The 27,685-nt window shown below is 39.6% G+C and overlaps 1 protein-coding gene across 2 annotated transcripts in view; it reads right to left on the reverse strand.

Moving 5' to 3' along the window:
* The window catches only part of POLK (DNA polymerase kappa), a 71,438-nt gene that overhangs the window by 40,766 nt on the left and 2,987 nt on the right, over positions 1 to 27,685 (reverse strand). For both annotated transcript variants that reach the window (XM_023729509.1, XM_004374488.3), the window contains exons 2-3: positions 7,879 to 8,045; positions 4,207 to 4,326 (exon numbers count right to left, since the gene is read on the reverse strand). In XM_023729509.1, the coding sequence (XP_023585277.1) occupies positions 4,207 to 4,326; positions 7,879 to 8,013 (255 nt within the window). In that variant the 5' untranslated portion in view covers positions 8,014 to 8,045. The remainder of the gene's footprint in view (positions 1 to 4,206; positions 4,327 to 7,878; positions 8,046 to 27,685) is intronic.

Raw genomic sequence — 27,685 nt, forward strand, 5'->3', positions numbered from 1 at the left:
TTTGGTGTTCGGCTGAGTTCTTTATCTCTTCATTTGATGTTCTAGGGTTTCAGGATTGTTGATTGTCTGTTTGGCTTAGTTTTTTGGATCTTTGTTGTGGAGGGACGGCGTGGTGTTTCTGCCTAGAGCGCCATCTTGCCGGAAGTCTCTGAAGTTCTTAATTTTAATTTAGTCAAAATCACCATTCTTTTCCTTTATGATTTTCAATTTCTGAGACATGTTTAATTAAGAACCCCTTACTTATCATGAAGTCATGATGATATTCCCCTATGTTGTCTTCTCACAGTTTCATAGTTTTGCTTTTTTGTTGTTGTTATTGTTGTTAGTTTGCTGTCAAGTTGATTTCTACTCATAGCGACCCCATGTGACAGAGGAGAACTGCCCCGTAGGGTTTCCTAGGCTATACTCTTTACAATAGCAGATAGTCAGGTCTTTCACCTGTGGAGCCACTGTGTGGGTTTGAACCACCAACCTTTCGGTTAGCAGCTGAGTGCTTAACTACTGCACCACCAGGGCTCCTTTCTCATATAGTAAGGATATCCATACGAGCTGAGCAGTGCTTTTTATACTTATTTAATGTTTATGTATGATTTCAGTAAGGATCCAATTTTTTTCTTCCATACTGATTACTGATTGTCCTATATATTTCCTAATTGCTTGAATTTTAGTCTCTCCTAGATTGAATTAGAAGTCAGCAGGAAGTTCTGACCAAATAATGTCTGGTGCCTACAATGTATTTGCGCATGTAGGGCAGGCCAATGGACCACATTCTGCCTCACTTATTGAATAGTCTGGCTTTTTCTCACTTATCTGTAATGTCAGCTCTGTCACAGATCAAGTTCCAAACATGCAGAGTTCTGTTTATGGGCTCTCTATGTTTGTTCCATTTTGTCTATTCCTGTGGCATTAACACAGTAATAGGTTTTCAGCTGGGCATATGACCACCTGGCTAGAGAATATATTTTTCTTATTCTTTCTCCCTTACCAACCAAATCCCAAACCCACTGCCATCAGGTCAATTCTGACTCATAGTGACCCTATAGGAGAGTAGAACTGCCCTGTGGGGTTTCCAAGGCTGTAGTCTTTATGGAAGCAGGCTGCACACCTTTTTCCTGTGGAGCCGCTGGTGGGTTTAAACTTTTTGGTTAGAAGCTGAGTGCTTAATCACTGCACCACCAAGGCTCCTCTCTCCCTTACCAGGGCTGGAATATGTTTTGAAGGTGACCCACTTTTGTCAATCCAGATAAGGCTAACACCAGGGGGTGATGGAACAACTTGATATAAAGAACTTGTCTATAAATTACCATGGTAATCAGAGTCACCCTACCAGCTGGATCTCCTTCTCTATCACGTAAAAAACAAATAAACTCTTATGTTAATTAAACCATCATACTTTTAGGTCTTCTATGTCAGCAACTTAGCCTATATCTAACAAACAGAAATAAAGAGGATACTTCCACAAGAATGAAACATTAATGGCTAATAAATATGTGAAAAGATGGTCTATCTCTGTCATAATCAAAGGAAGGCAAAATAAAATAACCATATAATAATAGTTTACACCATTGTATTAGCAAAAACTAAAAGATTAATAATATCTAGTGTTAAACAGGAATTCCTGGGTGGTGGAAAAGGTTAACATCCTCAGTTGCTAAGTGAAAGACTGGAAATTAGAGTCCCCCCAGGGTGTGTTGGGAGAAAAACCTGTTGCTCTACTTCTGGAAATCAGCCACTGAAAATTCTATGGAGCACAGTTCTACTCTGATACACACAGGGTTGCCATGAGTTGGAACTGACTCAATGGCAACTGGGTGGTTTAGCGTTAAACAATTGTGAGAGGAAACTAGAACTTTTATGTTGAAAATGTAAACTGGTACAATCTTTGGTGAAAATAATAGGACATAAGTGCAAAGACGTGAATAAGAATGATCCCCACAGGACTGTGTATAAAACAAAAAACTGGAACCAAGTTTGGGTAAATAAATTACAGAGCCTTCATACAGTGGAATGCTATGAAGCATTAAAAATGAAGATTTGGCAGGCAAATCATATTTTGTCATGACAGCAGACTACTTAACACAGAAAATAAACATTAGCTCATGCTTTGGGAAAGCATTTATCAAAAAATGCCACATTATAGTTTGGTAAAGAAAACATAAAACTTATGATCTTTGAACTTGTTATTTTGTAGCTCAGTGGATTAATATTATAATTTTATCTTTATGATATAGCTTAAAATGTTTCATTAACACTGGATCAGATTCTGAGAGATGAAACGGATTTGGCCATGACTTTAGCTTTACTAGCAGAACTCTGCTCTGGGTTGTCGATTCACCACATGGTGTCCTGCAGCATGAGTTCATTTGGTTCTCCTTAAAATTTTCTCCTGAAATAACTTTTGATAGTAGAGGAAACATTTGAGTATCTACCCCCTGAAGATCCTGAAGGAAAATCGAAAAGCCCCCAAATTTTTAGGTTTGTGTTTTATCTTAAAAATTCATGCACATTTGGCATTCTACCCTATAGCATGACTTTCTGGGTTTTGTTTTTAATTTTACTGTGGTAAAATATACTGAACAAAATATTTGCCATTGTAATCATTTTTAACAGTACAATTGGTGATATTAATTACATTCCCCATGTTGTGCAACCATCACCACTATCCATTTCCACATGGTTTTCATCACCCTAAACAGAAACTCAGTACCCCTTAAGCAGTAGCAACCATTTCCTCTTCCCCTTAGCCCCTGGTAACCACTAATAAATTTTTGTCTATTTGCCTATACTAGATATTTCACATAAGTGAGATTATACAATATTTGCCCTTTTGTGGCTGACTTATTTCACTCAGCATAATGTTTTCAAGGTTCATTCTTATCGTAACATGTATCAGAACTTCATTTTCTTTATGTCTGAGTAATATTCCATTTTATGGATATACAACATTTTGTTTATCCATTTATCTGTTGATGGACACTTGGGTTGTTTCCACCTTCTGGCTATTATTAATAATATTGCAATAAACATTGTTGTACAAGTATCCGTTGGAGTCCCTGCTTCTAAGCTTCTGGGAATATACCCAGGAATGGAATTGCTGGGTCATATGGTACTCTGTGTTTAACATATGAGGAATTGCCAAAATATTTTCCAAGTGGCTGCACTATTTTACAATCCCACCAAAATGGATGAAGCTTCCAATTTCTCTATATCCTCACCAACACCTGTTGTCTTCCATTTTTCTAATAGCTATCCTAATGAGTGTGAAGTGGTATCTTATTGTAGTTTGACTTGCATCTCTCTAATGACTAATGATGTTGAGCAACTTTTCATGTGCTTTTTGATCATATATCTTCTTTGGAGAAATGTCTATTCAAGTCCTTTGCCCATTTTTTAATTGGGTTGTTTATTTTTTTTATGGTTGAGTTGTAGTTTTTTTTCTTTTTTCTTATTTATATATTCTGTATATTGAACTCTTATCAGATATATGATTACCAAATATTTTCTTCCATTCTGTAAGCTGTCTCTTCACTTTGTTGATAATGTCCTTTGATGAACACCAGCTTTTAATTTTAATGACGTCTAATTTATCTATTTTGTCTTATTGCTTATGTTTTTGGTATTATAATCTAAGAATCCATTGTCAAAAACTAGGTCCTGAAGCATTGTCCCTATGCTTTCTTCTAACAGTTTTATGATTTTAGGTCTTATATTTAGGTCATTGATCCATTTTGATATGACTTTTTGTTTTAATATAACACAATTACATTTTAAATTGCTTTCTAGTTTAATTAGTTAGCATGTTCTACCAAATTTTGGCAAACACTGCATTCAAGAAAAACCTGCCACATTATTCTGTGGTCTTTTCTAGCTGCCAAATATGTATATAATAAAAAGAACATAGGTTTGGATTAAATCTTAACCTCTGCCAATTACATGCTGTACGAAGCTGGGCAAGTTACTTAACCTAATTAAGGCTCCATATACTCCTCTGTATGAGGGAAGTGACGATGTTGAGGTGTGGAGTCTTTATATGAAGGAGTAGAGCAATGTGTAGCAAAGTAAAGCACTTGTCAAATTTTTATGCTTTACAGTATAATAAAAATTTACATTTCAACTTGTTTTCACTTATGACTTGACCATAATGCATTTTAATTGTCAACTGCTATTCTACCATTTCCCACTTTACTTGACAAACTGAATAAATACCTGTAATTGTGCTTTTCTTAGCTGCTGGCTGGTAACTTGAGCTTTTTGTTGCATCATATTTTTAATTCGTTGGTTGACTTGCTTTTCCTTCTTGAGCTCATTTCCATAAAATCTGGACCCCTAAAAAGGAAAACAAAATAAAAGAAGAAGAAAAAATATCTGAAGGATAGTATCATTGTAGAACAACATTATGACTAAACAGTGGCTGACTCTGGAATCAGAATGATTGAGTTCAAAACTTGGCTCCATAATTTACTAGATGAGTGATCCTAAGTAGCCCTGGTATCGTAGTGGATAAGCACCTGGCTGCTGACCAAAAAATTGGTGGTTTGAACCCACCAGCTGCTCTGCAGGGGAAAGATGTGTCAATCCGCTTCTGTAAAGATTTATAGCCTTGGAAACCCTAGGGGGGCAGTTCTATTCTGTCCTATAGGGTCACTATGAATCAGAATCGACTTGATGGCAATAGATTTGCTTTTTTTTGGTTTTAGGATGACCCTTAAATTACTAAGTCTTTGTATATCTCAGTTTCTTTTTTTGTAAGATGAATTTATTAGGAGATACTGAGCTTCTGTTAAGAGTGATGGAAAAATTTGAGAAAGGATAAGGGTAATGGTTGAACAACATGATGAACATAATTAATGTAACTGAACTGTACATGTGAAGACTGTTGAAACGGCAAATGTTTTGTTATATATTTACCACACACACACACATAAAATTCCTAAAAAAGAAAGCGGGGGGGGTGCTAAATCACAGGATTGTTGTAAAGCAGTTCTTAGCACAAGCTCTCTGAGACAAGTCTAGAACTGCACTCAGAAAATAACACTGTATCCTAGGCAGGACTCACAGGGCATATCCAAGGCCTTAGTTCAGTCATCAAGTATATCCTTTACTAAAAATAATTCCTTAAAAATACTTCTGAAAAATTTAATGTTAAGTCATAAAAAAAAGTAGAAAATAATTTAAAGAAAAAATTACCTATCATTCCATCACCCAACATAATGTTTACCTATTTACCACTTGATGAACATTTAGGTTGTCTCAAGGTTTTAGCTATTTTGAATATCAATGTTTCTAAGAACATCCATGTGCAAGTCTTTGTGAGGACATATATTTTCATTATTGTTGAATAAATACCTAGAGTGGAATTACTGGGTCATATGGTATTTTTATGTTTAACATTTTGAGAAATTGCCAAACTGTTCTCCAAAGGAATTACAACATTTTACATTCCCACCAGCAATGTATGATGGTTCCAATTTCCCCACATCCTTGCTAATATTTGTTATTATCTGTCTTATTTATTATAGCCATTCTAGGCTAATGACAGTGGTTTTAATTTGCATTTCCCTAATGACTACTGATGTCAAGCATTTTTTTATGTGCTTATGAGCCATGTGTATTTTTTTTGATTGAATATTTTTAAATTTTATGTACAAAGAGTTTGCATTTCTGACATATATTTTAGAGGGGACACAGGAACAAAACAGAACTTGTTCTAGCAGATATCAGGAAAACTTATAAACTACCGAAATTGAGATCATATCGTATAGGTACAAGAATAGGCAAGGAATCCAGTGGAAGAGAGGAGAAAGCACAGATTGTTAGGAAAAAGATGGATCATTTAATAAATGGTTCTGGGACATAGAAAAGGGAGAGGGTTGGGCTGAGGAGGATCAGATAGGAACATCTAGAATAATTAAAATGTTCTATTTCTTAACCTGAAAATGAGGCTCATAGGTTTTATTTTTCTTCTTCGTTTTCAAAATTTTTATGATGAACATTTCAAAAAAGCCTCAAACACAGAAAAATAGACATATTGGTACAATGAACACATATATAACTATTACTGACATATAACAACTGCTAACTTTGCCATATTGCTTCAATGATTTTCCTAAGTGAAATATTTTAAAGTAAATTACAGATACCATAACAGCTATTTCGTAGAGTATTTCAGCATGCATCTTTAAAAATAAGATTATTTTCCTACTGCATCATAACATTTTCATAGTTAACAAAATTAACAATTCCTTAATATTGCCTAGTACTCTGTCCGTATTCAAATTCCCCTAAATGTTCCAGATACATTTGTTCAAACTAGGATCTATATGTTATATTTGCTTATTTTATCGCTTCTCTTTCATTTTTATTCTTGCTTTTAAATTATATCTATGCTTTATAAACTTTAAAATTTCTTTTTCCTTCAGTTTTTGATTTTGGAATTTCAAATTCTCAAAAGTTAAAAGAATAATACAATGAACACCTATATGCCCTCACTTAGATTCACTAATTGTTAATATCATGCTACATTTGATTTTTTCCCTAACTCCTACACACACACACACAAACACACACACTTTTTTCTCTTTTTTGACCAAATCATTTGGAAGTTCCAGACGTTAGCGTGAATTTCCTGAATAAGAACATTCTCTTAAATTTATACACCTTTCTGTATGTTTATTTCATAATATATAAATGAAACCAACAAAGTGCTAAAATAAACCATTAAGGAATTCTTTTATGATCTTGGAGAAGGCCATATGTAGTTGACCAATTCAACTACACAAAGAGAAGTAAACAAAAAAACTCTGCACAGCAGAAACTACCATAAGTAAAGTCAAATGATAAGCAATAATCCAATGGAAAAACGTTTAAAGGGTTAAAACAGACAGTTTATGAGAAAGGAAATACAAATTACCTTTAAACAGATGAAAAGATGCACAACCTCACTTTTCATAAGAGAAATGCAAATTAAAGCTACACTACATTACTGCAAGGGAGCCTTGGTAGTGCAGTGATTAAGCACTCAGCTGCCAAAGGAAAGGTCAGTAGTTTGAACTCACCAGCGGCTCCACAGGAGAAAGACGTGGCAGTCTGCTGTCGTAAAGATTTACAGCCTTGGAAACCCTATGGGGCAGCTGTACTCTGACCTATAGTGTGTCTATGAGTCAGAATTGACTTGGCAGCAACGGGTTACTGTCACTGTCAAATCCGAAAGTTTAGTAACACTCTGTGTTCTGGTAATACATACTCTCATATACTGATGGTGGAAATATAAATTGATACAACCACTATGGAGTACAATTTGACAATTCATAAAAATTACAAATTTATTTATTTTTTGGTGGTAGCTATTCTAGCTATACTTGCATATATATAAATCTATGAAGTACAAGGTTATCTATCCACTGTAGTATTGTTTGTAAGAACAAAAGACTAGAAATGACTTATATATCCATCAATGAAGGATTATTACTGGTTCAATAAATTACAGTATATCCATATATGCAAGGATAAAAAAAAAATGAAGATTTTTAATTACTTATACAGAAAGACCTCCAAGTTATATTAACTGAAAAAAATAAACAAACAACACAACAATTATATTATTCGTCTACTGGGGTGAAAAACAAGGGTGAAAAAAAACACATATTATTTTGCTTATACATACATATTATAGCATATGAGGCACAAAACTGGATGGCAAGAGCAACAGGAGAGAGATTATTCTATACCATTTTATATTTAATATTACATATTAAAATATTGTAAATTATAATATTATAAACTATAATGCGATAGTCAAAACTTACTGATTTTCTTTAAAACAGAATGTTGAAGAGTTGCTAAGTTAAAGAAAGACACTGAAGAAAGCAAGAAACATACCTTTGTAGCTTCCATTATAATTTTGTTAATTTTTTCTTTATCTAGTCCATCCATTCCTGCTTTATTATCATTAATTCCCATCCTAAGCAGAAGATCATCTTTGTAATCATCATTCTTCTCCTTTGTGTCATCCATGGTGTAAACTGAAAATGCCTTTCTTTTATTATCTGAAAAAGCATGTAAAATGAACACTACTTTTAAAAGCATCCAGAGGGGGAAAAATATTTAAAAGTTAAAACAGATCAGCAGAAAAAGTGAAAAATAATAGTTAGAAATTTTTAGCAACTCAAAAATACTCAGAACTAAAAATTTACTATGCCAAGATTACTGTATTTTTGGAAGGAAGAAAGGAATTAACATTTACTGCAGCTATGTGCCAGCTATGCTTGCATTTTACATTTGACCCTCACAGCAGTCCTGAAACGCAGATATGATTATTCCCAATACAAAGAGAAAATAAATTTGAGTCTTACAACATGTATATGAACACAAATTTGTTAATAAGTGGCAACATCTGTGTTAAAAACAAGTCTGAGCCCAAAGTTCACGTTTTTCCCCAGATTAATTCACTGTATAAGAAATAAATGAAAAATAACACTTCCTCTACTAAGCATGTTAAATGCAATAGCATTTATTATCTATTGTTTGCAGAACTCTATTTTTGAGGTAGTCAAAACATATGAAAAAAAATCTATTTCCAGGAAATTATTATATTTTTACATTGTTATATCACTTCGACTCAAAATGAGAAGAAACAGCTGCAAACATCCATTAATAATTGGAATGTGGAATGTACAGAGTATGAATCTAGGAAAATTAGAAGTTGTCAAAAATGAAATGGAACGCATAAACGTTGATATGCTAGGCATCAGTGAGCTGAAATGGACTGGTTTTGGCCATTCTGAATCGGACAATCATATGGTCTACTATGCCGGGAACGACAACTTGAAGAGGAATGGCGTTCCATTCATCGTCAAAAAGAAAATTTCAAGATCTATCCTGAAGTACAATGCTATGATAGGATAATATCCATAAGCCTACAAGGAAGACCAGTTAATACGACTATTACTCAAATTTAGGCACCAAACACTAACGGGACAGATAAAGAAACTGAAGATTTTTACCAACTTCTGCAGTCTGAAATTGATCAAACTTGCAGTCAGGATGCACTGATAATTACTAGAGGTTGGAATGCGAAAGTGGGAAACAAGGAAGAAGGATTGGTAGTTGGAAAATATGGCCTTGGTGATAGAAATGATCCTGGAGATCGCATGATAGAATTTTGCAAGACCAACGACTTCTTCATTGCAAATACTTTTTTCACCAACATAAACGGCGACTATACACATGGACCTCGCCAGATGGAATACACAGGAATCAAATCGACTGCATCTGTGGGAAGAGACGATGGAAAAGCTCAATATCATCAGTCAGAATAAGGCCAGGTGCCGCCTGCGAAAGAGACCATCAACTGCTCATATGCAAGTTCAAGTTGAAAGTGAAGAAAATTAGAACAAATCAACAAGAGCCAAAGTACAACCTTGAGTATATCCCACTGGAATTTAGAGATCATCTAAAGAACAGATTTGACGCGTTGAACGCTAATGACTGAGGACCAGAGGAGTTGTAGAATGACATCAAGAACATCACAGACGAAGGAAGCAAGAGGTCATTAAACAGACAGGAAAGAAAGAAAAGACCAAAATGGATGTCCGAAGAGACTCTAAACTTGCTCTTGAATGTCGAGTAGCTAAAGTGAAAGGAAGAAATGATGAAGTAAAAGAGTTGAAGAGAAGATTTCCAAGGGTGGCTTGATAAGACAAAGTAATGTATAATAATGACATGTGTAAGGACCTGGAGATGGAAAACCAAAAGGGAAGAATATGCTCTGCATTTCTCAAGCTGAAAGAACTGAAGAAAAAATTCAAGCCTCGAGTTGCAGTAGTAAAGGATTCTATGGGGAAAATATTAAATGACTCAGGAAGCATCAAAAGAAGATGGAAGGAATATACAGACTCACTATACCAACAAGAATGAGTTAGTGTTCAACTATTTCAGGAGGTACCATAAGAGCAGGAACCAATGGTACTGAAGGAAGAAGTCCAAGCTGCACTGAAGGCACTGGTGAAAAACAAGTCTCCAGAAATTGACAGAATACCAACTCACATGTTTCAACAAATGGATGAAATGCTGGAAGTGCTCGCTCATCTATGCCAAGAAATTTGGAAGACAGCTACCTGGCCAATCGACTGGAAGAGATCTATATTTATGCCTATTTCCAAGAAAGATGATCCCACTGAATGCAGAAATTATTGAACCAGTATCATTAATATCACACGCAAGCAAAATTTTGCTGAAGATCATTCAAAAGCGGCTGTAGCAGTATATCAACAGGGAACTGCCAGAAACTCAAGCTGGATTCAGAAGAGGACATGGAACAAGGGATATCATTGCTGATATCAGATGGATCCTGTCTGAAAGCAGAGAATACCAGAAAGATGTTTAACTGTGTTTTACTGACAATGCAAAGGCATTCAACTGTGAGGATCATAACAAATTATGGATAACATTGTGAAGAATGAGAATTCCAGAACATTTAACTGTGCTCATGAGGAACCTGTACATAGATCAAGAGGCAGCTGCTCAAACAGAACAAGGGGATACTGCATGGTTGAAAGTCAGGAAAGGTGTGCGTCAGGGTTGTATTCTCTCACCATATCTATTCAATTTTTATGCTGAGCAAATAATCCGAGAAGCTAGACTATATGAAGAAGAATGTGGCATCAGCATCGGAGGAAGACTCATTAACAACCTGCGATATTCAGATGACACAATCTTGCTTACTGAAAGTGAAGAGGACTTGAAGCACGTACTGATGAAGATCAAAGACCACAGCCTTCAGCATGGATTACACCTCAACATAAAGAAAACAAAAATCCTCACAACTGGACCAATAAGCAACATCATGATAAACGGGGAAAAGACTGAAGTTGTCAAGAATTTCATTTTACTTGGATCCACAATCTACACCCACGGGAGCAAGAGTCAAGAAATCAAAAGATGCATTGCATTGGGCAAACATACTGCAAAAGACCTCTTTAAAGTGTTGAAAAGCAAAGATGTCACCTTGAAGACTAAGGTGCGCCTGACCCAAGCCATGGTGTTTTCAATTGCCTCCCATGCATGTGAAAGCTGGACGATGAATAAAGAAGACTGAAGAAGAATAGACACCTTTGAACTGTTGTCTTGGATAAGAATACTGAATATACCATGGACTGCCAAAAGAACGAACAAATCTGCCTTGGAAGAAGTACAGCCAGAATGCTTCTTAGAAGCAGGGATGGTGAGACTATGCCTCATGCACTTTGGACATGTCAGGAGGGATCAGTCCCAGGAGAAGGACATTATGCTTGGTAAAGTAGAGGGTCAGTGAAAAGAGGAAGACCCTCAATGAGACGGACTGACATAGTGGCTGCAACAATGGGCTTAAGCATAACAACGACTGTGAGGATGGCACAGGACTGGGCAGTGTTTTGTTCTGTTGTACACAGTGTCGCTATGAGTCGGAACTGACTCAACGGTACCTAACAACAACAACATCTAAGGTTAAGAAAACTCCTCTTAAATACTAATTCTTTAATATCCTTATATAGTTTTTTTATAGTTTACCTTCACATCATTAACTTTTTAAAATTTTTACAACAATCATGTGAAATAGATTTGGTTTTCCTTCATTAAAAAAAAAAGCCAGTTGCTGTCAAGTTGACTCTGACTCATGGGGACCCCATGTGCAACAAAGCAGAACTGTGCTCCACAGGGTTTTCAATGGCTGATTTTCTAAAAGTGGATCACTAGGCCTTTCTTCTGAGGTGCCTCTGGATGGACTTGAACCTCCAACCTTTCAGTTAGCAGCTGAGCATGTTACCTGTTTGCACCACCCAGGACATTATCACCTTAGGGAGAAGGAAATTAGAATTCAAGAAATGTTAAACAAGCCATCATAACAATGTTAATAAGTGGCAGAACTGGGATTTGAATCCAAGTCTTCTTACTCCAAGGCTAATACAGCTACCATGATATCTCAACTGTGTCCAATTTTGGGTTCATTTATACTATAAATAAATGGCCAGGTGAACAGCCACCATGAATCAATAGAATATGATGGTGACTTCCTATTTGCATGATTTAGAGGAGGCTGATTTTCTCTCCTCTGTCTCCAGGAATTTTTCTTAACAACTTTGCTTCTGTTTTTGGCATCAGCAGAAAATAACAAGATTTATGGAGGAAACTTTGAATACTGTGATTATAAGTAGCGATCCCATTAGGAAAAAAAAAGGTATATATAATGGTTGTTCTCACACTTTAGGCCCACCTGGAGCAATATGAAAAATCTTGATGCCTGGGTCGCATCAAATTTCCAATAATTCAGGAGGTAGAGCCAACATGGCGCTATAGACATAAGCAACATGCAGTCCCTCCACAGCAAAGACCTGAAACACTAAGTATAACAAAGACAAAATGTCAATCCTGGAACCCTAAGCATCAAATGAAGAGATAAAGAACTCAGCCAAGCACCAAATGGAATAAGAAACTGACAGAGAACAAAGAGGGAGGAAAGATATGAGTGGAGGTCCCCTATCAGCTAACACAGCACAGATTCGCCATCCTGGACTCCTGTTGGAGATCGATGAACAGGGAGTACGGGAAAGCAGCTTCACAGAGCTCACAGCAGGAGACAGAACACCCGGTAAGCAGCGATATGTACCTTCACACGCCCCATCCTTCTCCCCTCTGTTTGGCCTCCACCAATTCCTAGCTGGCTACTGTCGCTCAGCCAGTCGGGAAGTGCTGGCTCCCTGCCGCTTGGAATTGCCTCGCACATATTGGAGATCGGCGGACTTGGACCATGGGAAAGCAGCTTCACATAGTTCCCAGCAGGATAGAAAGCTCCTGGTAACCAGCGATATATGCCTTCCCACCCCCTACTCTTCCTCCCCCAGACTGGCATCGGCCACTTCCCGCCAATCGCAGTCTCTTGGCCAGGTGGCACTGGCTGGCTGCATCAGTGGCATTTTTTTGTTGCTGGTGTTGCTTTTCTCAGCTTCATTTGTTTTCTTCCCTACCTCTCACCTCCTCCACCTCCTTTCTCTCAAACACCTGACTCCGAGTGCCATCTTTGCTTCTTCTTGAAAGGCTGTGAATCACTACTCAGCCGGGAAACTGCTTCCCTGGTCCGAACCACCACGCGGTTAGGATCCCCAGGGACTTTTTGTTTACTTTTGTTTTGTTCTGTTTGTTTTCTTTTCTTTGTGTTCCTTGGGAACCCATTCTAGCTGGGCTGTACTGCATGGCTCTGGAGCCACATCTCCGGTCTGCGCAGTCACATCAGTGGGATCTCTGAAGGCATTTCTTTTTTTGATTTTTTCTTTTTTGTCTTTATTTCTCAGTTTCTCATTTCTGTATACTTAACTTCTTTTTCTGTCTCCTGAATACCTGGCGCTGTGTTACACCTCTGCCCCTTCTAGCCAGGCTTTACTGCACCACCTGGGGGCCACTTGCTTCATCTGTGCAGCCACACCAATGGGATCCCTGGGGGTTTTCCTTTTTCTAATTTTTATTTCTTTAATTTTCCCCTTTTGTTTTTCTCCAATTCTCAGTTTCTAGTCTCTCCACACCAATGGCAAGCTCCCTTAACACCATTTTTTTGTTTTTTCAGTTCCTCTTTCTCTCTACTATTTCTCTTCTTTCCCATACCCATATCAGCTTCACACATCACAACCTCCCCCTCCTTCCTGCCTACCTGCACTGTGTGCTGAACATCACACCCTGAGGAGGACAGGCAAGGCCTACAGGAACGTGCCCTGCACTGACTCCCGGCCCACCAAGTTGGTCCTAGTACGTGCCACAAACAACCCATTCCAGCCCCACTCCTCCAGCTGGACCTGCCCTGCTGCAGAATAGCTAAACGACTGACACTGCCCAATGGACAACGAGGTGAAAAGTACCATGCTCACTGTCTTAGGCTAGGTTCTCTAGAGAAGCAAAACCAGTAAAGTGTATAAACATATATATAGAGAGAGATTATATCAAGGAAACAACTCACGTAATAGTAGAGGCTAGAACATCCCAAACCTGTGGATCAGGGTAGAGGCCTCTCCAAAGTCACACAGCTGCAGAAGCTGGCAAGCCCAAGATCGGCAGGCCAGACAGCAGGGTTCCCGCTCACAGGCTGTGCAGATCGAAGAATCCGGCAGATAAGCTGACAGCTCAAGTCCCAAGAATGGGAGATGAGATGATAGGAAGCAGCCGCAGGATCCAGAGGGAGCAAAAACCCAAAACGTCTGCTTATATACAGATGCAGGCCACACCCCCAAGGAGACTCCCTTTCATCTGATTGGTTACTCACAGTATATTCAATCATGGGAATGATTACATTAAAACACTGAGAACCATGACCCAGCCAAGTTGACACACAATCTTAACCATTACAGTCCACCCCTTGTCAAATTGGCACATGTACACATCTCCTTAAACCATACATAATCCCTGAATAAAGACAATTAGGAAGTCATACTTGCGCCTAACATGATACAACTAACACGTGTACAATCGAAAACGCACTAGCCCCATTTACACTTTATATTTTATAAGTGAAGGAAACAAACATATTTGATGCACACATACAAGTAGAAATACTTGTAAAAATTACACTCCGTTTCTGCAACTGGTCACTTGGTCGTAACCTGTATTTAGAACTATCTTGTTCCACCACCCATTCTGTATTCTCTTTGCCCTCAGAAAGCACTTTGGCTGGTTGTGGTTCTTTGCTTGGTGGGGTGACCCAAACCTTCATTCCTGAGGGGTCTGTGTCATTAGTAGTCATGTCAGAATTAGGTTGCTGTAGTTTTCCATTGACTTTAATCACAGGGCAATGGTAGTACTAAGAGACGACCCAAGGAATCTCCTGCATTCCGGACATACTCTTCTTTACCTCCATTATGTAATATCAATCTGATTTCCTCTTGGTAATCAGGATCAATCACACCAGCCAGTATGGTAACTCCCTTCTTTGCCTGTTGATCCAGAGGCATAAGGAGCCCAAAGGGGCCAGGTGGCATTCTTAACTTCCAGTTCAATGGAATCAGTGACGTGTCTCCAAGTGGGAGCATTCCTCCCTTTGGAACTAAGACCCTTAGGCCTGCAGAGTGTAAGGTCAAGGGGACAGGAAGCAAAAATCTTGCAAGTGGGTCACTAGGGTTAATAGTGAGTGGTGCCACTCCCACTTCCACCCCTTGATTCCTGGACCTGTGAATCCTGGCTATGGGAGAAACAGCACCATATATTGGATGCTGGTTTAAAGCATATACAGCCTCCTGGAGAACATTGCCCCAGCCTTGCAAGGTATGGTCACATAGCTGGCGCTGTAATTGTGTCTTTAGAAGGCCATTCCATCGTTCTATCAAGCCAGCTGCTTCAGGACGATGGGGAACATGATAAGACCAGTAAATTCCATGAGCTTGGGCCCACTGCCGCACTTAATTTGCTGTGAAGTGAGTCCCTTGATCTGAGGCAATGTTGTGTGGGATACTGTGACGGCGGATAAGGCATTCTGTAAGTCCACGGATGGTAGTTTTGGCAGAAGGATTGCGTGCAGGGAAGGCAAATCCAAATCCAGAACAAGTGTCAATTCCAGTAAGGACAAAACACTGCCCTTTCATGATGGAAGTGGTCCAATGTAATCAACTTGCCACCAGGTTGCTGGCTGATCACCTCGAGCGATGGTGCCATATCGGGGACTCAGTGTTGGTCTCTGCTGCTGGCAGATTAGGTACTCATCAGAGGCTGTGGCCGTTGTCAGCCTTTGTGAGTGGAAGTCCATGCTGCTGGGCCCATGCATAACCTCCATCCCTGCCACCATGGCCACTTTGTTCATGAGCCCATTGAGCAATGACAGGAGCAGCTGGGGAAAGAGGATGAGTGGTTTCCACAGAACGCGTCATCCTACCCACTTGATTGTTAAAATCATTCTCTGCTGAGGTCACACTTTGGTGAGCATTCACATGAGACACAAATATCTTCACTTCTTAAGCCCATTCGGAGAGGTCTATCCACATACCTCTTCCCCATAAATCCTTGTCTCCAATTTTCCAATCATGTTCATTCCACGTACCTAACCATCCAGCCAAACCATTGGCCACAGCCCATGAATCAATACATAATCACACATTTGGCCATTTCTCCTTCCAAGCAAAGTGAACAATCAGGTGCACTGCTTGAAGTTCTGCCCATTGAGAGGATTTCCCTTCATCGCTGTCCTTCAGGGAGGTCCCAGGAAGGGGCTATAGTGCTGCTGCAGGCCACTTTCAAGTGGCGCCTGCATATTGTGCAGAACCATCTGTAAACCAGACACGAGTTTTCTCTTCCTCAGTCAACTGATCTTAAGGAACTCCCCATGAGAACATAGGTGCAGACAGGGGGATGGAAGGTAATGTGACAGGAGTGGAGACCATGGGCATTTGGGCCACTTTCTCATGCAACTTACTTGAGCCTTTGGGTCCTGCTCGGGCCCGATCTCGAATATACCACTTCCATTTAATGATGGAGTGCTGCTGTGCACGTCCAACTTTATGGTTCTGTGGGTCAGACAACACCCAGTTCATGATGGGCAGCTCAGGCCTCATGGTGACTGGGTGTCCCATGGTTAAGTGTTCAGTCTCTCCTAAGGCCCAGTAATAAGCCAAAAGTTGTTTCTCAAAAGGATAGTTATCTGCAGAGGATGGCAGAGCTTTGCTCCAAAATCCTAAGGGTCTGCAATGTGATTCACCAATAGAGGCCTAACAAAGACTCCAAACAGCATCCCTATCTGCCACTGACATTTCAAGCACCATTGGATCAGCTGGATCATATGGTCCAAGTGGCAGAGCGGCTTGCATAACAGCCTGAATCTGTTGCAGAGCCTTCTCTTGCTCTGGTCCCCACTCAAAACTAGCAGCTTTTCGAGTCACTTGATAAATAGGCTGGAGTAGCACACACAAATAAGGAATATGTTGCGTCCAAAATCCAAAGAGGCCTGCTAGGTGTTGTACCTCCTTTTTAGCTGTGGGAGCAGCAAGATGCAATAACTTATCCTTCACTTTAGAAGTAATGTCTTGACATACCCCACACCACTGGACCCCTAGAAATTTCACTGAAGTGGAAGGTGCCTGAATTTTTGTGTGATTAATCTCCCACCCACAAGCACACAAATGTTTTACCAATAAGTCCAGAGTCACTGACACTTCTTCCTTACTAGATCCAGTCAGCATAATGTCATCAGTGTAATGGACCAGTGTGATGTCTTGTGGAAGGGAAAGGTGATCAAGGTCCCTGCAGACTAAATTATGACATAGGGCTGGAGAGTTAATGTAGCGCTGAGGTAGGCAAGTGAAGGTGTATTGTTGGCCTTGCCAGCTGAAGGCAAACTGCTTCTGGTGGTCCTTTGAAACAGGTATGGAGAAAAAGGCATTAGCCAGATCAGTACCTGTATACCAGGTACCAGGAGATGTATTAATTTGCTCAAGCAGTGAAATTACATCTGGAACAACAGCTGCAATTGGAGTCACCACATGGTTAAGTTTTCGATAATCTACTGTCATTCTGCAAGATCCATCTGTTTTTGCACAGGTCAAACAGGTGAGTTGAATGGGGATGTGGTGGGAATCACCACCCCTGCATCTTTCAAGTCCTTGATGGTGGCAGTAATCTCCACAATCCCTCCAGGAATGCGGTGTTGCTTTTGGTTTACTATTTTCCTATGTAGGGGCAGTTTTAATGGCTTCCACTTGGCTTTTCCTACCATAATAGCCCTTACTCTATTTCTCAGGGATCCAATGTGGGGGTTCTGCCAGTTGCTGAGTATATCTATTCCAATTATGCATTCTGGAACTGGGGAAATCACTACAGGATGGGTTCAGGGACCCACTGGACCTACTGTCAGACAGACACGAGCCAAGACTCCATTAATAACCTGACCTCCATATGCCCCCACTCTGACTGGTGGGCCACAATGACGTTTTGGGCCTCCTGGAATTAGTGTCAGTTCAGAGCCAGTATCCAGTAATCCCCGAAAAGTCTGATTATTTCCTTTTCCCCAGTAAACAGTCACTCTCGTAAAAGGTCGTAGATCCCATTGGGGAAGGCTGGGAGAAAGATTAACAGTAAAAATTTTTGGCAGTGTATTGGAGTCCTTCCTCAAGGGGACCCGGCAACCCCTTCATCCAAGGGGTTGTGGGTCTTTAAACTCACTCAAATCTGGGAATTGATTGAGGGACCACGACTCTCTATTCTGGCAGTTTGAATTAGACTGCTGTTCACCTGACCTAGAATTCATCCGTTTATATAAATCAAGTAAATATTTAGTAGATTTCCTATCTATTTCACTCCTAGGGACATCATGACTAAGCAGCCAATGCCATAAGTGCATACGAGTCAGACTATTCTGATTACTGCTTTGACTCCTCTGTCAATTACTGTAACCATGCCCACCTTGTCTTCTGTCGATTCAGTGCAGCCACTTGGCCCCTACTACCACGGTATCCAATTAGCCCCATTGTAGTTAGGTGTCTTAATTCAGTTAGGGCAGTTCCCACTGTCAAATCTGACTTACATGAAATAGCAATCACAGCAGTCTTCAAGGATACTGAAGCTCCCTTCACAAATTTGTTCCTCACAGCTGTGGTAAAAGGTGTGCCCTCTGGACACTCCATGTGTGGGTCTTCAGATCTAACTTGATAAATTCACTCTAGCATACCAATTTCCCTAAGCCTTTGGATACCTTCTTCTACAGTATACAAAGTCAGTGCTGGTACTTCAACTTGATTTAGTGCTGGCAACCTCATAATCCATGCTTCAGCAGCTCAACCAAATAAACTATTAAATCCTTTCCTAACTTCTCTAGCTGAAACACTGAATAAACAGCCTGTGGTTAGTGGACCCATATCAATAAACTCAGACTGATTCATCTTTATGTTCCTTGTACCATTATCCCACACCCTTAATAGCCATTCCCACACATATTCCCCAGGTTTCTGTTTGTACATATTAGAAAACTCAAGTAGTTCTTTTGGAGTGTAGCGTACCTCCTCCTGGGTCACACTTTGTACACTTTTTGGGGCTCGCTGGGACTTAAGCCTAGTTGTAGGTCTAGAAGACAGAATCAGTAGTATGGAATTGTTTTGAGAACATTCAGCATTATCTTGTAAAGCATCTGCCTCAGGCGATGCTCCAGGCAATGACTCAGGAAAGTGCTCTTTAGAGGCAGCTTGGCTAGGGCTAATCTCCTCAAATGGGAGTGGAGGGTCTAATGATTTTTCTGGGCAGGGTGGTTTAGCAGACAAACATGAAGTAATCTCTTCAGATGGGACTGGTTCTGCTGGCAGGAGTGATTCAATGGAATTTACAGGCTCAGTGTCCCCAGCTTCCTGATTATCTGCCCATATGTCCCCATCCAACTCTCAGGATCCCATCTCTTCCCAATCAATACCCTTACTTTAACTTCAGACACCTCTCGAGATTTGCAATTGAGCTGGCATTGTAATTCAGTCACTCTTACAATAAGACTCGGGGTTTGGTTTTCAGCAATTTCAGCTCTGTTACTACAACAAATAAGGCTTTCTTTCAAAGCACAAGTGGAAGCCTTGAGGTCATGTATGCAGCACTTGAATCTTGACTCTGAAGCCCTGAGCGCATCTCTTTCCTTCATCAGTCTGTCTAGCGAAAGTATGACAAACCAACCAGCTTCCTTATACTTCTCATTCTGACAAAGCTGTAGAAAGATATCACACACGCGTTCACTCTGAGCCTCACCTTTCACCAATACCTGATCTACCGGTGGTAATATTTTGCATATTTGTATCGCCACCTTGCTCCATGGACTAGCAGTGACCTCTTTACTGCTGGAAGCAGAGTCATCAACGTCTTTATGACTAACTTGACTTGAGAACCAATTTAGAAAACTCATCCTTACAATTTTGTTTCTCTAGAACCACTCCAGATACCAAATGTCTTAGGCTGGGTTCTCTAGAGAAGCAATACCGATAAAGTGTACAAATTTATACATAGAGAGAAAGATTACATCAAGGAAACAAGTCACGCGATTGTAGAGGCTAGAAAGTCCCAAATCCGTGGATCAGGGTAGAGGCCTCTCCCAAGTCACACAGCTGCAGAAGCTGGCAAGCCCAAGATTGGCAGGCCAGAGAGCAGGGCTCCCGCTCACAGGCTGTGCAGATTGACGAATCCGGCAGATAAGTCGACAGCTCAAGTCCCAGGAATGGGAGATGAGACGACAGGAAGCAGCCGCAGGATCCAGAGACAGCAAAAAGCCAGAACTTCTGCTTATATTCAGATGTGGGCCACACCCCCAAGGAGACTCCCTTTCATCTGATTGGCTACTCACAGTATATTCAATCATGGGAATGATTACATTAAAACACTGAGAACCATGGCCCAGCCAAGTTGACACACAGTCTTAATCATCACACCCACAGACGAGAAAACAACAAAGAATGCACAGCCTGCCTGCTCAGACATAACCAAATAAAATAAAAAAGCAGGACGAAATGAACAATTCTACAATCAATGAACAAAAATACCTATTGAATATCCTGAAAAGAGCAGACAATATCAAAACATATTAAAAAAAACAGGACAGGATGGTTCCAGTAGGTGTCCAAAATAAAACACCAGATGACTTTCCAGCAGAAGAAAAGGCACTAGAAATACCTGATAGGGAATTCAAATCTCTAATATTCAGAGCTATCCAAGAGTTGAAGTATAAAGCAGACAAATTCATGGAAAATACCGACAAAAAAATGGAAGAATTCAGGAAAATAATACAGGAAGAAAATGCAAAAATAAACTCACAACTAGAAATCATAGAAAAACAACTATTAGAAATCCAAGGGATAAACAACAGATTTCAGAGATGAACAGTGTCATAGAAGGGCTGAGGAACAGGTTTGAAATGATGGAAGACAGGATCAGCGAAACTGAAGATAAAAACTTGGATACAACTTTGAGGAAAAATCGTAAAAAATAACGAAGAAAAATGAAGAAACTCTGAGAATGATGTGGGATACAATGAAAAGCAAAAATCTGTGAGTGATTGGAATTGCAGAACAGGGGGAGAACACAAAACACAGAGAGGATTATTGAAGCATTGCTGAGAAACAACTTCCCTAATATCATGAAAGATGAAAAGCTGACCACCCAAGCTCAATGAACCCCATATATGACAGACCCTAAAAGAAAATTATGAAGGCATATCATAATCACGCTTGCTAAAGCTAAAGACAAAGAAATAATCCTGAGAGCAGCTTGAGGAAAACAAAAAGTCACATACAGAGGAGAAACAATAAGACTAAGCTCTGATTATTTGGCAGAAACCATGCAGGCAAGAAGGCAATGGGATGACATTGAAAAAAAAAATTGCCAACCAAGCATAATGTATCCTTCAAAACTCTCGTTCTGATATGATAGTGAAGACTTCCGGGCAACATGGTGATATAGTCAGAATACCATGCTGTCGCTCTGCAGCAAAGATCAGAAAAACTAAATCAAACAGAGTCACACGTCAATCCTGAAATCCTAAGCATCTAATGAAGAGACAAGGAACTCAGCCAAGCACCAAATGGAATAAGAAACTGACCAAGAACAGAGAGCGAAGAGAGATACATGTAGAGGTCCCCTATCAGCTATCGCAGCACGGATCCAGCATCTTGGACCCTACTGGAGATCGGTGAATATGGGTTCGAGAAAGCAGATTCACAGAGCTTCCAGCAGGAGACAGAACAACAGGTAACCAACGATATACGGTTTCACATCCCCCATCCTTCTTCACCCCCATTTAGCCTTCTCTGCTTCAGCCAGTCTCTTGCCCGGGAAGCACCGGCTGCTTGGATTTCATCTGCCCGCACTGGCCAGCTCTCTGAGTGCCATTTGTTGGCTGCTGGTGTTGCTTTTTTCCACTTCTTTTGATTTCTTCCTTACCTCTCACCACCTCCCACATCTTTCTCTCAAATACCTGGCTCCATGTGCCATCTTTGCCTCTTCCTGAAAGGCTGCAAACCACTGCTTGACTCTGAAACAGCTTCCCAGCCTGTGCCGCCACTTGGTGGGACCCCCACAGCTTTTTTGTTTGTTTGCTCTGATTTGTTCTGTTTTGATTTGTTTGTTTCCTTTTTCTTTTCTTGGCTTGGGAGCCCCTTCTAGCAATGCAGTACCACAGGGCTTGGAAGCTACTCCCTTACTCTGCGCAGACGCACAAGGACATCCCTGGGGGCATTTTGTTTTCCTTGATTTTTTTTTTTTTTTTTTGTTTTGGTGGGTTTTTTTGTTTCTCTGTTTTGTTTTCTTGTCTCTCTTATTTCCTTTTTGTCTTTCTTCATTTCCAGTTTCTTGATTTATTAATTTTTTTCTTTTACCCTTTTTCTTTTTATTTACATTTTTGTTTTTCCTCATTTCTCAATCTCTCATCTCTCCACTCCAAGAGCAAGCTCCCTTAGCACTCTTTTTTGTTCATTTGTTTGTTTTTGGCTCCTGTTCCTCTCTCCTCTTTCTCCTCTTTCCCATACCCATCTTAGCTCTACATATCACAATCGACCACCTCCTTCCTGCCTACTGGCACCGTGTAATGAACATCCCCTACCAAGCAGCACAGGCACAGCCTACTGGAACCTGGCCTGCACTAATTCCCGGTCTGCACTGTCAGCCCTGGTACATGCCACAAACAACTCATCCTAGCAACTCCCCCTCAGCTGGACCTGACCTGCTGTACCATCTCTGAGTGACTGACCCTGCCTACTGGAGAAGGAGGTGAAAAGTATCGTGGCCACAGACGAGCAAACAAGAAAGAACGCAGAGCCCGCCTGCTCATACGTAATGAAACCAAATAAAAAAGCAGGATGAAACAAACAAATCTACAATCAATAAATGAGAAAAATAACCACTGAATGCCCTGAAGACAGCAGACAATATCAACACATATACAAAAACAGGACAGGATGGTTCCAGTAGCCATCCAAAATAAAACACCAGATGACTTTCCAGTAGAAAAAAAGGGACTAGACCTAACTGATAGGGAATTAAAATCTCTAATATTCAGAATTATCCAAGAGTTGAAGCAAAAAGCAGGCAAAAATGGGGGAAAAATAGACAAATTCATGGAAAAGGCAGACAAATTCATGGAAAATATAGACAAAAAAATGGAAGAATTCAAGAAAATAATACGAGAACAAATACTAAAATAAATTCACAGCTAGAGATCATATAAAAACAACAATTAGAAATCCAAAAGATAAACAACAAGATTTCATAAATGGACAGAGTCATAGAAGAGCTGAGGAGCACGTTTGAAATGATGGAAAATAGGATCAGCGAAACTGAAGGCACACAGTTGGATAAAACTCTGAGGAAAAATCAGAAAAAAGAAGGAAGAAAATTGAAGAATCCCTGGGAATTATCTGGGATACAATTAAAAGCAAAAATCTGTGAGTGATTGGAGTTCCAGAACAGGGGGAGAAAACAGACTACGTAGAGAGGATCACTGAAGAATTGCTGACAGAAAACTTCCCCAATATCATGAAAGATGAAAAGCTGACCATCCAAGAAGCTCAACGAACCCCATGTAGGATAGACCCCAAAAGAAAATCACCAAGGCATATCATAATCACACTCACTAAAACCAAAGACAAAAAATCCTGAGGGCAGCTCAAAAAAAAACAAAAACTCACATACAGAAGAGAAACAATACGACTAAGCTCAAATTATTAGGCAGAAACCATGCAGGCAAGAAGGCAATGGGATGACATACATAAAACCTTGAAAGAAAAAAATTGCCAGCCAAGAAGAATATATCCTGCAAAACTCTCATTCAAATATGATGATGAAATTAAGTCATTTCCAGATAAACAGAAATTAAGGGACTATGTAAAAACCAAACCAAACTTACAAGACTTATTAAAGGGAGTCCTTCGATCTGAGAACAAACAACCTCAGACCACAGGCTAAATACAGAACACAGGAGTGTACTACCCAGATACCAACCTAGGAAATGAACTCTTAAGGACTATGCAAAACCAAAAGAACTACAACAGGGAACCATTTAATCTATAAATGACAACAGCATCACAACAATAAAAGAGGGAATAAACAGTGTAGGCATAGAACCTTCTAATGGAGAGGAAGGCAAGGCGATACCAAGTAGTAATAGACTAGTTCAGATCTAGAAAGATAAGGATAAATTTCAAGGTAATCACAAAGAAAGTTAACAAACCTACTCATCAAAATAAAGAAGAAAAACATAAAGTATCAGTAAAAACAAAATCTACAAAAACAGAAGAAATGAAAAAAACATCTACAAACAAAAGGAACTCAGCACAGCAGAGTAAGAGGAACAAAGAAAATATCAACACCAGAAAAAAAAAAGGACCCCAAAAATGCAATACCAATCCTAGGAATATATCCTAGAGAAATAAGAGCCATCACATGAATAGACATATGCACAGCCATATTCACTGCAGCATTGTTCACAACGGGAAGAAGACGGAAACAACCTAGACGCTCATCAACAGATGAACGGATAAACAAACTATGATACATACATACAATGGAGTATTATGCAACCATAAAGAACAATGATGAATCTGTGAAGCATCTCATAACATGGATGAAACCAGAGGACATTATACTGAGTGAAATAAGTCAATCACAAAATGAGAAATATTGTACGAGACCTCTACTGTAAAAACTCATGTAAAACTTTACACAAAAAAAGAAACAATCTTTGTTGGTTACGAGGGATTGGGGGAACTAAAAAGACAATAGATAAGTGCTAACTTTGGTGAAGGGTAAGACAGTACACAATACTGGGGAAGCCAGCACAACTTGTACAAGGAAAGGTCATGGAAGTTCCATAGACACATCCAAACTCCCTGAGGACTGAACTGCTGGGCGGAGGGCTATGGGGACCATGGTCTCGGGGATCATCTAGCTCAATTGGCATAACACTGTTTATAAAAACAATGTTCCACATTCTACCTTAGTGAGTAGTGTCTGGGGTCTTAAAAGCCTGTGAGCAGCCATCTAAGATACGCCACTGGTCTCACCCCTTCGGGAGCAAGGGAGAATGAAGAGAACAGGATATAAGGAAAAGATCAGTCCAAAGGACTAAAGGACCACAGCTGCCACGGCCTCCACCAGACTGAGTCCCGTACAGCTCGATGGTGCCCGGCTACCACCACTGACTGCTCCGGCAGGGAGCACAACAGAGGGTCCTGGACAGAGCTGGGGAAGGATGTAGAACAAAATTCTAACTCACAAAAAAAGACCAGATTCACTGGCCGGACAGACTGGAGAAACCCCGAGAGTATGGCCTCCGGACACCCTTTTAGCTCAGTGGTGAATTCACTCCCGAGGTTCACCGTTCAGCAAGGGATTCTACGGCCCCCATAAAACAAAATGAGATTAAAGGGGCACAGCAGTCCAGGGACAAGGACTAGAAGGCAGGAAGGGACAAGGAAGCTGGTGATAGGGAACCCAAGGTTGATAAGGGACAGTGTTGACATGTCGTCGGATTGGTAACCATTGTCATAGGGCAATATGTGTACTAACTGTTTAATGAGAAACCATTTGTTCTGTAAACCTCCATCTAAGGAACAAAAAAAAGAATTATCTATGTGAGATCAAACTGACAACAGCAACTCGAAAGGTTTGATGGGAAGCCTAGGGGGCAGTGAGTTGAAGATGATGGTGATGGAATAATTTGGAAAAGGATAGCGAGACTAGCAGCACAACTGGAAGGATGTAATCGATGTCACTGCAAATTGTACATGTAGAAACTTTTGAAATGGTATAACTTTGGCTATGCATATTTTCACCAATAAAAAAAAGGTCTTCCAAAGTCAAGAAGGGAGAGTGTTGACATGTGGGTTGTTAACCAATGTCATAAAACAATATGTGTACTAACTGTTTAATGAGAAACTATTTGTTCTGTAAACCTTCATATAAACTACAATAAATAAAATAAAAAAACAACTATGATCGTGGAATTAAGATATTTCCAGATAAATAGAAATTAAGGCACTATGTAAAAACCAAACCAAACTTTCAAGAATTATTAAAGGGAGTCCTTCGCTTTGAGAACAAACAACATCAGACCACAGCCTGAATCTAGGATGCGAGATCATACCAGCCAGATACCAACCTAGGAAATAAACTCTCAAGGACTACCCAAAACCAGAAGAATTACTACAGGGAACCAGACATGCTAATCTGTAAATGACAACAGCGTCAGAATAAAAGAGGGAATAATCGGAGTAGGCATAGAATTTTCTAAAGAGGAAGGCAAGCCGATATCAAGTAATAATAGACTGGTTAAAGCCTAGGAAGATAAGGGTAAATTTCAAGCTAACCACAAAGAAAGTTAACAAACATACTCATCAAAATAAAAAAGAAAATTAAAAACAAAATGTACAAAATGAAAGAAATGAAAAAAAAAAAATCCACAGGCAAAAAGGAATTCAGCACAGGACAGTGTCAGCACCACAAAAAAAGAAAAAAAAAGAAAAAAAGCTACAAAATGACAGCAATAAACTCACAACTATCAATAATTACACTGAATGTAAATGGCCTAAATGCACCCATAAAGTGACAGAGAGTGACAGAATGGATAAAAAACAGGATCCATCAATATGCTGTGTACAAGAGACACACGTTACAAACAAAGATATAAACTTACTAAAAATCAAAGGATGGAAAGAAATATATCAAGCAAACAGCTACCAAAAAGGAGAAGTGGCAATACTAATCTCAGATATAATAGACTTTGAAACAAAATTCAGCATAAAAGACAAAGAAGGGCACTATATAATGATTAAAAGGACGATCCATCATGAAGACATAACCATAATAAACATCTACACACCCAACAACAGGGCTCCAAAATACATAGAACAACCTCTAACAGCACTGAAAAGAGAAACTGACGGTTCCACAATAATAGTAGGAAACTTTAATACACCACTCTCGGTAAAGGACAGAACACCTAGAGAGAAACTCAACAAAGATATAGAAGAGCTAAAGGGCGCAATCAGCCAACTTGACTTCAAACACATATACAGAAAATTCTCCCCACAGCTGCAAAGTACACATTCTTTTTCCAACCCACATGGAATGTTCTCCAGAACAGACCACATTTTAGGCTACAGAGGAACTCTCAACAAAATCCAAAACACTGAAATAATACAAAGTATCTTCTCTGACTACAACACCATCAAAGTAGAATTAACAACAAGAATACCAAGGGGAAAAAAATCAATTACATGGAAACTGAATAGCATCCTGCTGAAAAACCACCGGGTAACAGAAAGAAATCAGAGATGGAATCAAAAAATTCCTAGAATCAAACGAGAATGAATACATATCATACCAAAAACTTCGGAATACAGCAAAGGCAGTCCTCAGAGGACATTTATAGCAATAGATGCACACATCAAAAAAGAAGAAAGGGACAAAATCAAAACATTAACTACTTAACTTGAACAAACAGAAAGAGAACAGCAAAAAAAGCCCACAGTCACCAGAAGAAAGGAAATAATAAAGATCAGAGCAGAAATAAATGAAATAGAGAACAGAGAAACAACAAAAAGAGTCAACAAAACCAAAAGTTGGTTCTTTGAAAGTATCAACAAATCGACAAACCACTGGCCAGACTGACAAAAGAAAAACAAGAGAGGACGCAAATAACCCTAATAAGAAATGAAACGGGGTACAT

This window comes from Trichechus manatus, unplaced genomic scaffold (assembly GCF_000243295.1).
Source record: "Trichechus manatus latirostris isolate Lorelei unplaced genomic scaffold, TriManLat1.0 scaffold00029, whole genome shotgun sequence".
In the NCBI taxonomy this organism is placed as follows: Eukaryota; Metazoa; Chordata; class Mammalia; order Sirenia; family Trichechidae; genus Trichechus; species Trichechus manatus.